This window comes from Hibiscus syriacus, unplaced genomic scaffold (genome assembly GCF_006381635.1).
Source record: "Hibiscus syriacus cultivar Baekdansim isolate YM2019G1 unplaced genomic scaffold, ASM638163v2 tig00015919_pilon, whole genome shotgun sequence".
Classification (NCBI taxonomy): Eukaryota; Viridiplantae; Streptophyta; class Magnoliopsida; order Malvales; family Malvaceae; genus Hibiscus; species Hibiscus syriacus.
In genome coordinates, this window is record NW_024062375.1 from 281,015 (window position 1) to 294,733 (window position 13,719).

General features: G+C 36.2%; 1 protein-coding gene across 1 annotated transcript; it reads right to left on the minus strand.

Annotated features, from left to right (window-relative positions):
* Window positions 1-10,992: 10,992 nt before the first annotated feature.
* LOC120208143 (pathogenesis-related protein PR-4B-like) lies at window positions 10,993-13,065 on the minus strand. The gene is made up of 3 exons (XM_039207488.1): window positions 12,796-13,065; window positions 12,402-12,698; window positions 10,993-11,046 (listed from the first exon to the last, which is right to left on the minus strand). Exons 1-3 carry the CDS (start codon window positions 13,063-13,065, stop codon window positions 10,993-10,995), a joined length of 621 nt encoding a protein of 206 aa, XP_039063419.1.
* Window positions 13,066-13,719: the final 654 nt, after the last annotated feature.

Consider the following 13,719-nt stretch of genomic DNA (forward strand, 5'->3'; position numbering starts at 1 on the left):
TTAAGGGTAATACCCTTTTAATTTGAAATTGTCAGAATGGTTTTTCTTAACTTACGGGAAAGTTGTTCTTGACGATTTTAAATTACAAGTGTATCATGTCATTGTCACTAAAAAAATTTGATTCTTCACTTTAAAATTTGGGAGTGAAAGAAAAAGAAATGTTCGGCTATTTAAATTTGTTGAGAAAAGGTCGTTAGAACTGACCTAAAGATCTGTTCTCAATATTTTTAAATAATCGAATATTCTTTATCTTTCTAATGGCTTGGTAATTTTAATTTAACATATTTCGTTGCTTTTGAATGTTATAAAATTCACATTTTTGTTGTTTTAAAGGATCAAAAATTAAATTAAAGTTGAACTTGTAAAATTCGTTGCAAAGACATTAATTAATCGATTAGGTACCGATTTAGGGCGTTGTGGGGGTGCTAATCCTTCCCCACGCGTAACCGACTCCCGAACTCATTTTATGGTAATGTATACCACTATTTGTTGTTTTAATTAAAATTAAGTTTTATTTAAAATGACAACGTTTTTTGGTGCCCAATCACACCCTAATCAAATATTGGTGGCGACTCCTCGAACCGTATTTGTTTTTTATCGTAAAAGAATTTTCAAATTTTCGAAACGAGATGTTTTCTAAAATCGCATCGTTTTTAATTAAAAATTCAATCGTAAAGAGAATAATTAAAAATGACGTGGTTTTTGAAATCTTGCTCTTTAAGAAAAAAATAGTTTCGACAGCTTGGCGACTCCACTGAGGAGTTTTTTTAGAGAGCCAGACCGATAGTCGATTAATTAATTGTCTTTGCAAATGAAAGTTATAAGTTCGTTCTAATTTGGTTTTTATCCTTTGTTTGTTTTAAATTTTTTGTTTGCATTTTAATTTGTAATTTGATTAACAAATAAATAGTTGTACTAACGTGTGATTTACATGTTTTAGCTTTCTGACCTTTATTTTTGTATGTTGTTTTTCTTGGATCGAGGCAAAAGATTATGAGTTTTCCCCCACTGTCGCTATAACCTTTCGATTTTTAGAGCTTTCTAACTGTGCTCTGACCCGTTAAGTAGAGGTGAACGCTACGCTTACGTGAGAAAAATTACTTTTCTCCGCATGGGCTTTAGCAAGTAACCTCTGGGGTACATGCCTTATGTTTACGAGCGAAACATTGAGTTTCCTCGCATGGACATAGGGAAATGTATCCTCTCGAATTGAACTTGACTCGTTTAAGCCTATAATGGGTGAGGATCGAGGGTCTGACAAGCCCAAGGGGGCACCAGCAAAAGACAATTCGAGGACCATGTTAGTATTACCAAACCTCTGCCCATCTTACGTTGAATCTCTGTTCACAGACATGAAGAGGAAACTCATTCTGACACTTTCCTCGAATTTATTTATTTTTGCAAAAAGTATGAGAACTAGAAAAACATGCAGTTAGGTTTTATAGTTTCCGTACGAAGCATGTGAATTAGATATCATGAGGTTAGGATTTGTTGTAAATGAAAAAGCATGTGGGTAGATATCATGTTGGGTAGGATCAACTAAAGCATGATTGGGTAGCCAGCATGTGAGGGTAGGTTTTATTTGATGTTTACGATGCTTACTATCTTGTTGTTTATCTTATGTGTACTAACTCGTTTGCGTTCTATGTCTATTATTGTGATTTTATTGCATTTGCATCCTCATGTCATCGAGGGGTGTTAATTCGCAAGTGATTGACTAACAAGAAGGCTGGTCATATTGAGGCAAGAAATTCTCCACCATGTAGTCAAAACCGGGAGATCCAAAGATTTTCAAATGAGTCATGAAGAAAGACGTCCGATGAATGAAGAAATCTGAAGCTGATTGAAGATTTCCTTTAAAGGAGCAAAGGTCGAGAGATTCCCTCAGAAGATAGATATAGCCATACCAAGGACAAGAAGACCTTTCACAAAGACATGAAGACCACTTCGCATTGGAGGTAAGAATGGAGATTTCAAGATTCAATTTAAGGACATCCGACGTCATCAAAGATGATCAAATACGCCGACAATTTTGGAGGTGCAATACTAGATTTCATGAAGAGTACGACTCAAGGAAATGAAGAGATGAAGAATCACATATGTATTTTGACTACATGGTGTACTTACTGAATTCTTGTTGTCTAAATGAAAGGTTGTTCTATAAGTGGTCACTTTTGGGATTAACACCTCGTGCATTTTCATTTGCATTCTTTTTTTTTTTTTTTGCATTAGCTTATTAATTTATTTATTTTTCTATTGTTTCTTTTTGTCATTTTGTTATCTTATTTGTACTAACTTGTTTTTAATGTGGTTTTTCTTTTTGTCTGCATTGCATGATCATTACATAATCAAAAGGTGTTGATTTGTGAGTGGTCATCAGAGTAGAAGGTTTTCATGATGGACAAGGGGTTTCATGATCAAGCAAACTATAATACAACTGAGAAATGGCATCTTGAGAAAACTTCGAGAATAGTGGAGAGATCTGCACCCGAAGATCATATGGCTGACGAAGAGCAAAAGGAGATAAGAGAATTGAAAGAGCAGATGTCGAAGATGATGGATAGAATAGATGTTTTGGCCAGAGGAAGAGAGACTTCTACAAAAGAAAGGAGAAAGCTCAATGAAAACAATCTCGAGATGTTAGATACACAAGGGACTACTTTAGAACCTGCTGATTCTAGCCAGTATGAGAAGCCACGCACAATCATTGTCCGTATCAACAAGCTGTTTGGAAACGCCAGGGAAATAGTGGCAACTCTAGAAGTTCAGAAGGATGAAAATAATTCGTGCAGTCAGAACTCGTTCGTGTGTGATAGTCTACTCCCAACATCAGAGGAAGTAAAGCTTGAAGCTCCAGTTCAATCCAAGTCGAGAGGTGGCTCTCATTTTGATTATACCCCAATATCATATAAAGAGTTGTATGATGAACTGTTAGAAGCCCGAGAAGTGGCCCCACATTATGTGAAACCTTTACAGCCTCCATATCCACGTTGGTATGATGTCAATGTTCGTTATGATTATCATGCTGGAGTTCAAGGACATTCTATCGAGAATTGCTCTACCTTCAAGTGTCGAGTCCAACATCTTCTAGATCATGGAGTATTGAAGTTCGAATTGAAAGCTCAACATAGTTTGGTAACAGATTGTCCTGTTGAGTTTGAGCCAAAAGAGACCAAAGGTAAGGGTATTAGTAAGGACATCCAGGAGGAAGATTGTTTGCCAAAATATGAAGCTCAGATTCGCCATTTAAAGAGTGAAAATGATAAGTTGAGTAGAGATATGGAAGCCATGCGAGATGGTTTTCAAAAGATCAGTCAAGCTTTTAACTTTTCTGGTATGGGGAATGTCCCAGATGAGTGGGTAACAGGGGTCGCTAAACTGAAGAATGATGCTGAACAATGGAGAAAGAACTGCAAGGTGCACGAAAGTCGAGCAGAGAAGTTTTTTCATGATTTACAGACTGCAGAAAAGAGGCGCAATACAACTATAAATGATTTGGGAAAATATCAAGCCAAAATTCAGACGTTAAAAAGGTCCATAGCCAACATGGAAATTTCATATCAACGCCACAAGCGGGAGAATAAAGCCGAGCTAGAAGCCACTAGAGCCAAGAACAAGAAGTTGATGAGGATTATGGATGATTGTAGTGATCTTATGCACAAGTTTCATAACCAAAATGACTTTCTTACAAGGAGGATTCAACAGTAGTGTCTATAGCTCCAGGAATCGGCACTCAAGATAGAGAAAAGGGACGACGTCATGAAAGAAGCTATGACCCAAGCAAGCATTTTGGCTCACAAATTAGTTGATTTAGCTGGTTTTGCAAGAGAATTGAAGCAGATTGATAACTCAACCCCCGAACATGAGTGGAAGTTACTTTGGCTTTTGAATAAGATAGAAAAGTTAGGAGTGAAAGCCATTCCTTATTTGTAAAGTTTGTTTGATGTACCGGGACCTTTTTGTTCAATGAAAGTTTTTTTTAAAGATGGTCACTCTGGAATGACACCTTTTGTACTTGCATTTAGCATTTACATTTACATTGCATATATTTATTTAAGTATTTTATATGCATTAATTATGAAAACATGGAAATAACTTATGGAAGATTATGTGACAGTAATAACAAGATCATTCATTCATACTACTTCCTCATCATCATGGACAAATAAATGGAAGCAATGGAGCTATCTAATAAGGAATCGCAAGATCAGTTGCAAGAGCAGTTGGTTGGGTTACAACAAGGTACGAGGAATCAAGTATCGGGTTCTCTACAAGGCGCATCGAATCAAATGATCCAGGTGTTGGCACGACGAGCTGTTGGTAAAGAAAAAATGGATGATAAAGGAAATCAATGTCATCATACTAATGCATCAAGAGTGATAATTTGCCCCGGAGCATCTAACTCAAACAAAGGGAAGAGCCTCGTCAATTATGAGCAATTTGAGAACGAATTCAAGTGGTTGAATGAAGCCGTTAAAAATATAAAGGTTGTTAATGCCACTCACAAGGAGTTAGAAGCCAGAGAACTCAGTTTGGTCCATGATTTGATCATCCCACATGAATTTAGGGTGCCTAATTTTGAGAAATATGATGGCACCAGTTGCCCCCTAATTCATCTGAAAATGTTTTGCAGAAAGATGGAAGGGTACTTAGATGATGATAATCTGTTGATTCATTACTTCCATGATAGTCTTACTGGGCCAGCTGTAGTATGGTACAATTGTTTGAACAAAGAGCATATCAAGACATTGATCAACCTAGCTGATGCTTTTCTGGGGCAATCTCAATATGTTAAAGGTTTAGCCCCAAAACGTCACCACCTTCAAAAGATAAGGATGAAAACTACTGAGAGCTTTAAAGAATATGCCCTAAGATGGAGAGGAGTGGCAGCACAAGTTCAACCTACTTTGGTAAAAGAAGAAATATCACATATGTTTCACGATTCTCTTCCAGCTCCTTTCTTTGAGTTAATGCTGCGAAATTCGACGAATGACTTCAAGGATCTTATGACAGCTGGGGAATTAATTGAAGATGCAATCAGCAAAGGAAACTTGAAAGTCACTTCAAAAAGCCCAAGAAATCAAGAGGGAAGAGCTGATGAGGTGAATGAATGTCACGTCCAGAGCTCTCATAGTCGTAAAAGAAAAGGGGCAAGTGGTTGCTCGAGTCGTCTAAAGAAAGTCCCACGATCGAAAAATACTTTGAAGGTGTTCCAAATTCCTATCTCAGATTTGTACCCACATTTGATTAAATGTCAACACCTCAAACTGAAGCCAACAAAGTTACCACCAAACCCTTTTGCCCACAATTATGATCGAGATAACGTCTATGATTTCCACTTAGGGGTATTGGGGCATGCTACGGAGAATTGTAGGATGTTGTTCAATGAGATAGAGAGGCTTGTTGAAAATGGGACGTTGACACAATAATTGGTGGAACAATGGATGACGAACTCGAGTAGGGCATAAGAGCGCAATGTGTAACACCCGATCGAGTTAAGCGCTACTACATCAGAAGAATAATGGGGCATCCTAATTAGGAAGAAGTCATTTCATGAAACTTTATGTCATTTGCAACATATTGTTTGAACATGTTTTTTTTGGACTTTCTCATCAATTTTTGTTATGATATTTAAATGAATTCATGTTACTTTAAGGATGGTGAACATTGAATCGAACTTATGACTTGAAATTCTTTGAATATCAATTAAATTAAAAGATCTTTAATGATTAGAGTTATAAATCTTTGACAATATGACAAGGTTAAAACCTGATAAAACAAGTACCTTGACCTTATCCCTAGAAGATACAATCGAATACAATACCTTTTTATTGCAGGGACCGATATAGCCTTCTTCTATCATAAGGGAATGAACCATAGGCTCGGTATTCAGGTATGCATAAGAGCGGACAACATGGGGCATCTTTTGTGTATGATGTTACAAAACTGAATAGACCACACTTTTTTTATGAAAGTTCGATGATGATTATGATCTTTACAGATGGAATAGTCGAGTAGGTGAATCTAGTTTAGGTCAGTTGCTTGGAAATTGAACTCTAACGATGAGATTTTCTGACTTTCAACAACACCTAGACTATGACAGGTTTTTCTTGACAAGCTTAAGAAATTGAATCCGTATACCCAGAATGTAATTATATGTATACAATAAAGCTGAGCTATTCCGCTAAGGCAATTGGTTATAGAGGAAACTCGAAAGCCCTGGCTTTATGAATAGATTATATTCAAACCATGACATTGATCGGGCACCTGGCAATTCGGTGTATGCTCCACTGTGATTGTCAAGTTAAAGACTTTGTGATGAGATGAATCCTTTAGCTAGCCCGATAAAGACAAATTACAATAAAGCTGATTTCAGCTAGCCAAACAATGGCAAATTAAATCAAATTTATGAATAAGGAGTTTCGGTAAAGATAAACTAAGGGAGTTAAGGAACACCTGTTATAGTCAACTTCACATAAGCACTCAGGAATATCATTTTTAGATCGATATTTCTGCACTGCCTTTGTTAGAGGAGTCTATGGAGCTTGAACAAATGGAATATTTCAGAGAACTAAAATAGAAGTGTTCTAGAAAGTCTAGTAATTGATTATGCTAGTTGCGTCATTTTGTCCGCATCCGATTAAAATACCAAGCCAAGAAAGATGGGCATGTTGCGATGTTCACAATGATCAAGAAAGAAATGACATTTTGGTGGTCAAAACCTTAGAAAATAGGAAGCCAACCTGAAGTCAACCCCTCAATTTTGACATTTTTCAAAGAGATATAACCCTGAAAACATTAAAGAGCTATTGATTCTCTTGATATTCTGTGAATTCATGTTTATGATTTGATTTGATTGTGAGCCTGAATTAAGGGGTAATGTTTTATAAATTCTTTCATTATTTGTTCCCTAAAATAAGAGAAAGGGGAAAAACATTTTTAAACAGGACAGTTCAAATGTGAAAGGTTCTTGGAGTTGGTGATGCTCATTGTGCCTCTATTTGAGAAAAAGAATAAGCGATGTCAGAACGTGAAGCATTCCACAATCTTGAAGCAGATGGTCTCATCATTCAGAAGAATCATATATTACAACTTATATATCAGTGCAAGATAATTTGTTAGAAGAATTGATCACTTCTTAAGTGTTTAGGGAAACATGAAGAGAAGCCCTCAAGATATTCGGCTATACTGTTGTGTAGCGGCACTAGAATTTGAGCATTCAAAGTCAAGAGATTTTGGTACGAAGGGAGACATGAATACCCACATTGGGGCATGACTGAACCCACATCATGTTGAGATGACAAGATTCAGACCAATGAGGCATTGAGAATGAGCCTTACAATTTAAGGTTTTGGGGTATTTTGAAGGCCCGTACAAGTATAAGATAATGTTGGGGCATGACTGAACCCACATCATGTTGAGATGACAAGATTCAAACTAAGAAGGCATTGAGAATGAGCCTTACAATTTGAGGCGTTGGGGCATTTTGAAGACTCGTACCAATATAAGATAACGTTGGGGCACAAGTGAAGGCCTGTTTCAGCTAGAGGTATTAATGTGGGGCATCTATGACAACCTGTGGAAAGATCATTGAATTGAATAAATAGTTCCAATGGGATAGAAGTATATGAAGAGTGAAAATGGTGAAACAGTGGGGTTTACTGTATACGATCATTTTGTCAATCACCAGTTGCATTACTCTTGTGATTTCCGCTGAGTTTTGGTATCCTTGTAATACCAAACAAAAACTCTGAATGCTATGTGAAGAGCTTATCCGATTGGAAGATATGGGCAAAAGCCGCATGAAAAGATGAATATGTTGTCAAATGATTTACGAACGATCATGTGTTGTTTCTATTGCCCAAGATGAAGGTTGTCCTACGCAACTCCAAGGTTAAAATGAGAAATGATGTGGTGACATGAAGAATTGGGGTAGATCGTTCTTGGGATGTGCTGCAAGAGTCAAATCAGAATGGATGCTGATATCACATTGATCTTTATGAAGTTTGGCGTAATCATATACATAGTCTCCAAAAATGGGACAACAAAGTCCTATTTCAGACCATAGCAAGAAGTCGAGAGAGAAAACACTTTCTTCGAAATGAAGAAAGAAAACAAAGATGACAAGAAGATAGAAGAAGATCAAAGGGCTCGTCAAAAAATGCAAGTTGAAAACTATGAGTTGCTACACGAGTATATAAAGCCGACCCTGGAAAGGAATGATCAAGTAGACGAAGAATGAGTTCGCCACTTTGGAGACAAATGAAGTTTGAATCAACATTTATGCATTCATGAGAACATCATTTGCATAAAAGAAAATGTATTACACTAATACTTTTAATTGCATTCGTGTTTCATGCATAAACACATGGTTTTGACAGATCTTTCAGTGAAAAGAGAAGATTCATGATGTCAAAAGCCCAACAAGTTGAAAGGAAAATTTCAAACCTCAAACGTAAGGAGTCACGTTTAAAGAAGGATACCCTGAAGAATTGAGAGGTCTAATCCACATAAGAAGAATTACTCTGAAGTGATGACCATCAGATGTAGAAGAAAAACAAATATTTTTGTGTATGAAGAAGCGAATCGGTCGATTGGGGCAAGTCAATCTTAAGCCTTCACTGAAGAGTAGTGAAGCAAATCCATCAGTAAGCCTTCCGAGCATGATGATTAAGTCCTCAGGGCAATCTTAAGCCTTCACCGAAGACGATTGAAGCAATCCATCTTAAGCCTTCACAGAAGAGTAGTAAAGCAAATCCATCAGTAAGCCTTCCGAGCATGATTATTAAGTCCTCCGGGCCATCCTAAGCCTTCACCGAAGAGTAGTGAAGCAAACCATCTTAAGCCTTCACCGAAGAGTAGTGAAGTAAACAATCCTAAGCCTTCACCGAAGAGTAGTGAAGCAATCCATCCTAAGCCTTCACCGAAGAGTAGTGAAGCAATCCATCTTAAGCCTTCACAGAAGAGTAGTGAAGTAAATCCATCAGTAAGCCTCCCGAGCATGATGATTAAGTCCTCCGGGCAATCTTAAGCCTTCACCGAAGAGGAGTGAAGCAATCCATTTTAAGCCTTCACAGAAGAGTAGTGAAGCAAATCCATCAGTAAGCCTCTCGAGCATGATGATTAAGTCCTCCGGGCAATCTTAAGCCTTCACCGAAGAGGAGTGAAGCAATCCATCTTAAGCCTTTACAGAATAGTAGTGAAGAAAATCCATCAATAAACCTTCCAAGCATGATGATGAAGTCCTCCGGGCCATTTTAAGCCTTCACCAAAGAGTAGTGAAGCAAATCAATCCTAAGCCTTCACCAAAGAGTAGTGAAACAAATCGATTTCGAGTCCGACTTCCCCAGCAGAAAGGGTGGAGCGGATCACTTATCAAATTTTAAAGCACAGATATAGAACGGAACAAAAACGCGTTGTCATTTTTATCTTTGCTTTATTCTTGTTAACACAAGAATGAGCAAAGAGGGGCAGCTGTAGACACCCGTTTTTGTCCGAGAAATAAATATTATATTATAATAAATATTGTATTATAATTATTATTATTATAAATTATAATTATTATTAATATTATTTTTTTACAAAGTTTACAGGCCCAAACTACAAAGACCAATTACAACAGTCTTGAAGAAATTAAAACTCGAACCCCAAGTGTGACCCGAATCCAGAATTGATATGTTTAGCTGCTGCCGCCAATCATGCCAGTTTTGATACCGATACTGCACAAATCATCCACAACAAACACCAATCAATCACCAAAATTATCATCCAAGTCAAAAAAAAAAAGAAAAAGAAAAAAGCAACCGAAAATCCCTAAACTTTCGGGATTTCACTTCACCAAATCAGAGAAATAATTCACCTACTTCTACCTAATCCAACAACATGCAATGGGATTTGGTGATAAAAAAGAGGGAGGATTCAGGAACCAAGGGGGGAAGAAGTTAACAAACACAAGAAACGAAAAATAGGAGGAATCTACCCGGTGCGTTGCGGCCGCTGCCAAGATTGGGAAGATACTTGGGTAACGTTTGCTGCTCAAAGAGATATCTTCTGTTTCTATTTTCTTAAAATGGGAACAGAAGTATCATGGTAAAATCAAGGCTGTCATTGATTCTCTCAGGGATTGAACTACACCCGAGGAAGAATACACTTTCATTTTGTGCTTTGTAAGTTGTTCTGCTTTAGTTATGTTGTTAAAAACATTTCTTGCACTAAAACAAATAAGACTCTTATGCAGTAACACTTTGAATTGTTTTGTGTAACTTGTGCTGCTTAGATGTTTGTCATTGTTATTGAATGATAATTTTTCTAAAAAATTGTAACATATTTTTTCCCATATCCGAAACAAACAAGAAAGAACCAAAGTCAATATTCAAAATGACCAATCGAAACCCATCATCATCAGTAGTCATTAGGGTACTCAAAATCTGAAGCAAAAAATAAGCAAATAGAGAAAGGAAGTAAAATAGTTTAATTGGGGTCTTTTTGATAGTCACCAGAGTCAAGAAAGTTCAGGATTGTGGGGGTCGAACGTCGGAAAAGGAAACTGGAGAGTCCAAGGACTCAAAGGTTCAAATCCAGGCTTGCATGTAGATTATAAGTTAGTTTTAGATTTGTTTTTAAAAAAAAAAAAAAAGAGTAAGAGTAACGGGGGGTGTCTCGATCTAACTTACCTTGCTATGTGAATATTCATCGTCAGAATCCATGGTCCCATGTCACCGAAAGTGGAAAGTTGGGGCCTTTGATCGTGTTAGGGGTCAGATTAGGGCTTCTAGGCACTCGGTTGTAGGGGTTAAACGAGGAAGAGACGCTTTAGTTTTCGCCTGGTCAGACTAGATCACCGGCGACGTTGAATGGTGGTTTGCGAGACTAGGGAGCTTTGAAGCTCTCGAACAAAGAAGAAGAGGGAGGCTTAGAAGTGAGGAGCGGCTGAGTTATGTTTTAGTTATTAGGTTAAGTTTCAATTTTAGATTTAGGTTTATTTAATTGAAACTACATCGTTCTGTTTGGAACTAGAGTAGCCCACGTTTGTCCGAATGGGTTTATCTATGTAAGAGTCATGCTAGTTTTCACTCTAGTTCATTTCAGTCCTCAAATCGAAATGTTTCCTATTTTTAATTTTGACTCCATATATTGCGCACTTTTTATTTTAGTCCTTAATTAGTAATATATTTAGTTTCTGCTTGTTTAGACATTAGGATTTTTAATTCTTGCATGTTTCTTTTTAATCCTAAATGTTTAGGGCTTATTTCGATATTAATCCTTTATAATGTTAAGCTGTTTTGTTTTAGCTTCATGATTTATTATAGTATAATATTAGTTTTTACCCAAATTATTATTTTATTTGTAATAAAGCCAGTAGAGTTGTGTTCAATATTATTTAGTCCCTATTTTAATGAGTATATTTATTTCCTAAAACGTATAATTTGAGATGTTATGTTTTTATTTGTTGTACTTAAGTCACATTTGAGCATTACATATTAATATATATATATATATAGTTTATAATTTATAGCTATGAAAAATATTAATAGAATTTTTGTATTAAAATGTCACATTGAATGATATGTTTAATCTTAATGTTTGTTTAATTAATTTTTGCATGACATCATTTTTGTATGATTTGCATGATAGCCCTACGTGCATAACTCAACTTGATCACATAATCGGATTAAGGGTAATAATCTTTTAATTTAAAACTGTTAGAATGATTTTTCTTAACTTACAGGAAAGTTGTTCTTGACGATTTTAAATTACAAGTGTATCCCGTCATTGTCACTAAAAAATTTTGATTCTTCACTTTAAAATTTGGGAGTGAAAGAAAAAGAAATGTTCGGCTATTTAAATTTGTTGAGAAAAGGTCGTTAGAACTGACCTAAAGATCTGGTCTCAATATTTTTAAATAATCGAATATTCTTTATCTTTCTAATGGCTTGATAATTTTAATTTAACCTATTTCGTTGGTTTTGAATGTTATAAAATTCACATTTTTGTTGTTTTAAAGGATAAAAAATTAAATTAAAGTTGAACTTGTAAAATTCGTTGCAAAGACATTAATTAATCGATTAGGTACCGATTTAGGGCGTTGTGGGGGTGCTAATCCTTCCCCACACGTAACCGACTCCCGAACTCATTTTCTGGTAATGTAGACCACTATTTGTTGTTTTAATTAAAATTAAGTTTTATTTAAAATGACAACGTTTTTGGGTGCCCAATCACACCCTAATCAAAGATTGGTGGCGACTCCTCGAACCATATTTGTTTTTTATCGTAAAAGAATTTCCAAATTTTCGAAACGAGAGGTTTTCTAAAATCATATCGTTTTTAATTAAAAATTCAATCGTAAAGAGAATAATTAAAAACGACGTGGTTTTTGAAATCTCGCTCTTTAAGAAAAAAACAGTTTTGACAGGTTTACCGCCATCCTTGATGGCGCACTCGGCATGGGAAGGATAGGTCCAATCATTCTCTATAGGATTGTAGTCTTTAGAATAATCAGCTCGGACATTAGACTCGCCAAGACCTGGTGGTGTAGGATCACAATCCACAAACTTATAGCTCACAATAAGGTGTCCTACATCTTGGCCTTGCCCATCACTGTCGAGCTGATCAAACACCGGCTTATCCAACTCTAGGCCATGTCCGGTTGGGCCAACGATTCTCATTGTTGTTTCATAGCCAATCGCTCTATTTGTGACCTGCATCGGTAATGAAAACTTGATGAATATGCGCTTCTTTTTTTCTTTCTTTTTCAATTGAAATCGGAGTAACTAAGTTGTTGAAAGCGTTACTTACATGGATGCACTTGCCACAAGCTTCGTCAATCGAAAGACCGGCGACATCACCGAAGTGGGTCCAATTATATTTGCTGCGCCATTCGTAGGGCTTATCGGCATCATATATCTTGCAGTAAACATCGTTAGCTTTATTCATGTCCCAGTCGTTCTCCTTGGCAAAGAAGTCGACCCAATGAGCAGACACATTTTGAACGCTTTGTGCTGTGCCATAACCAACCAAACAAGCTAACACCAAAAGACTACTTAAGCTCATTACTGATCTATCCATTTCTAGTTTTCCTATGAATCAGATTGTTTTGTCTTGAAATCATTTCCAGGGTGCCCAAATTTATAGGCTACTTGAGGTTCCCTTATTTGACTTGAGAACTGAGATTAAAAAGAGGTGCGTGAAATGTATGCAACTTGTCAATTCAATATTTTCTTGAAACTCTATCGAACATGTACTAAGGAAAATTTCTTGGGAGATGGAGACAATCTTTATCGAAGATATGAAGTAATCGTGAGAGCTTATCTTAATGTATCCAATCATTGATTATTCTTGTTTCATATCATCTATTTTAATTATTAATGTATATACATCCGCATGTGATTTTAATGTTTCTCTTGTTTCTTATTTTACTAGTTCTTGTACACAACAACTAGCTATGCAATAGAGAAGCGGAGACAAGAACTGCTACTCACAATTTAAAGGTTTTGAATGCCATTTTTGCGGTGTTGAAAAACGACAACTTAATTTCAATAACAATATATACAATAACGAATAAAAATGATTTTCTCAAATCCAAAAGATTTATAGTACAATTTTTGTCTCTGGAATAAAATAAAATAATTATATTTAATAAATTTTACTTTTCTTCGTATTAAAGAAGTTGGGAACCGTTAAAATGTGACACGTAAAATTTGTATGAAAGAAAAAAATCAT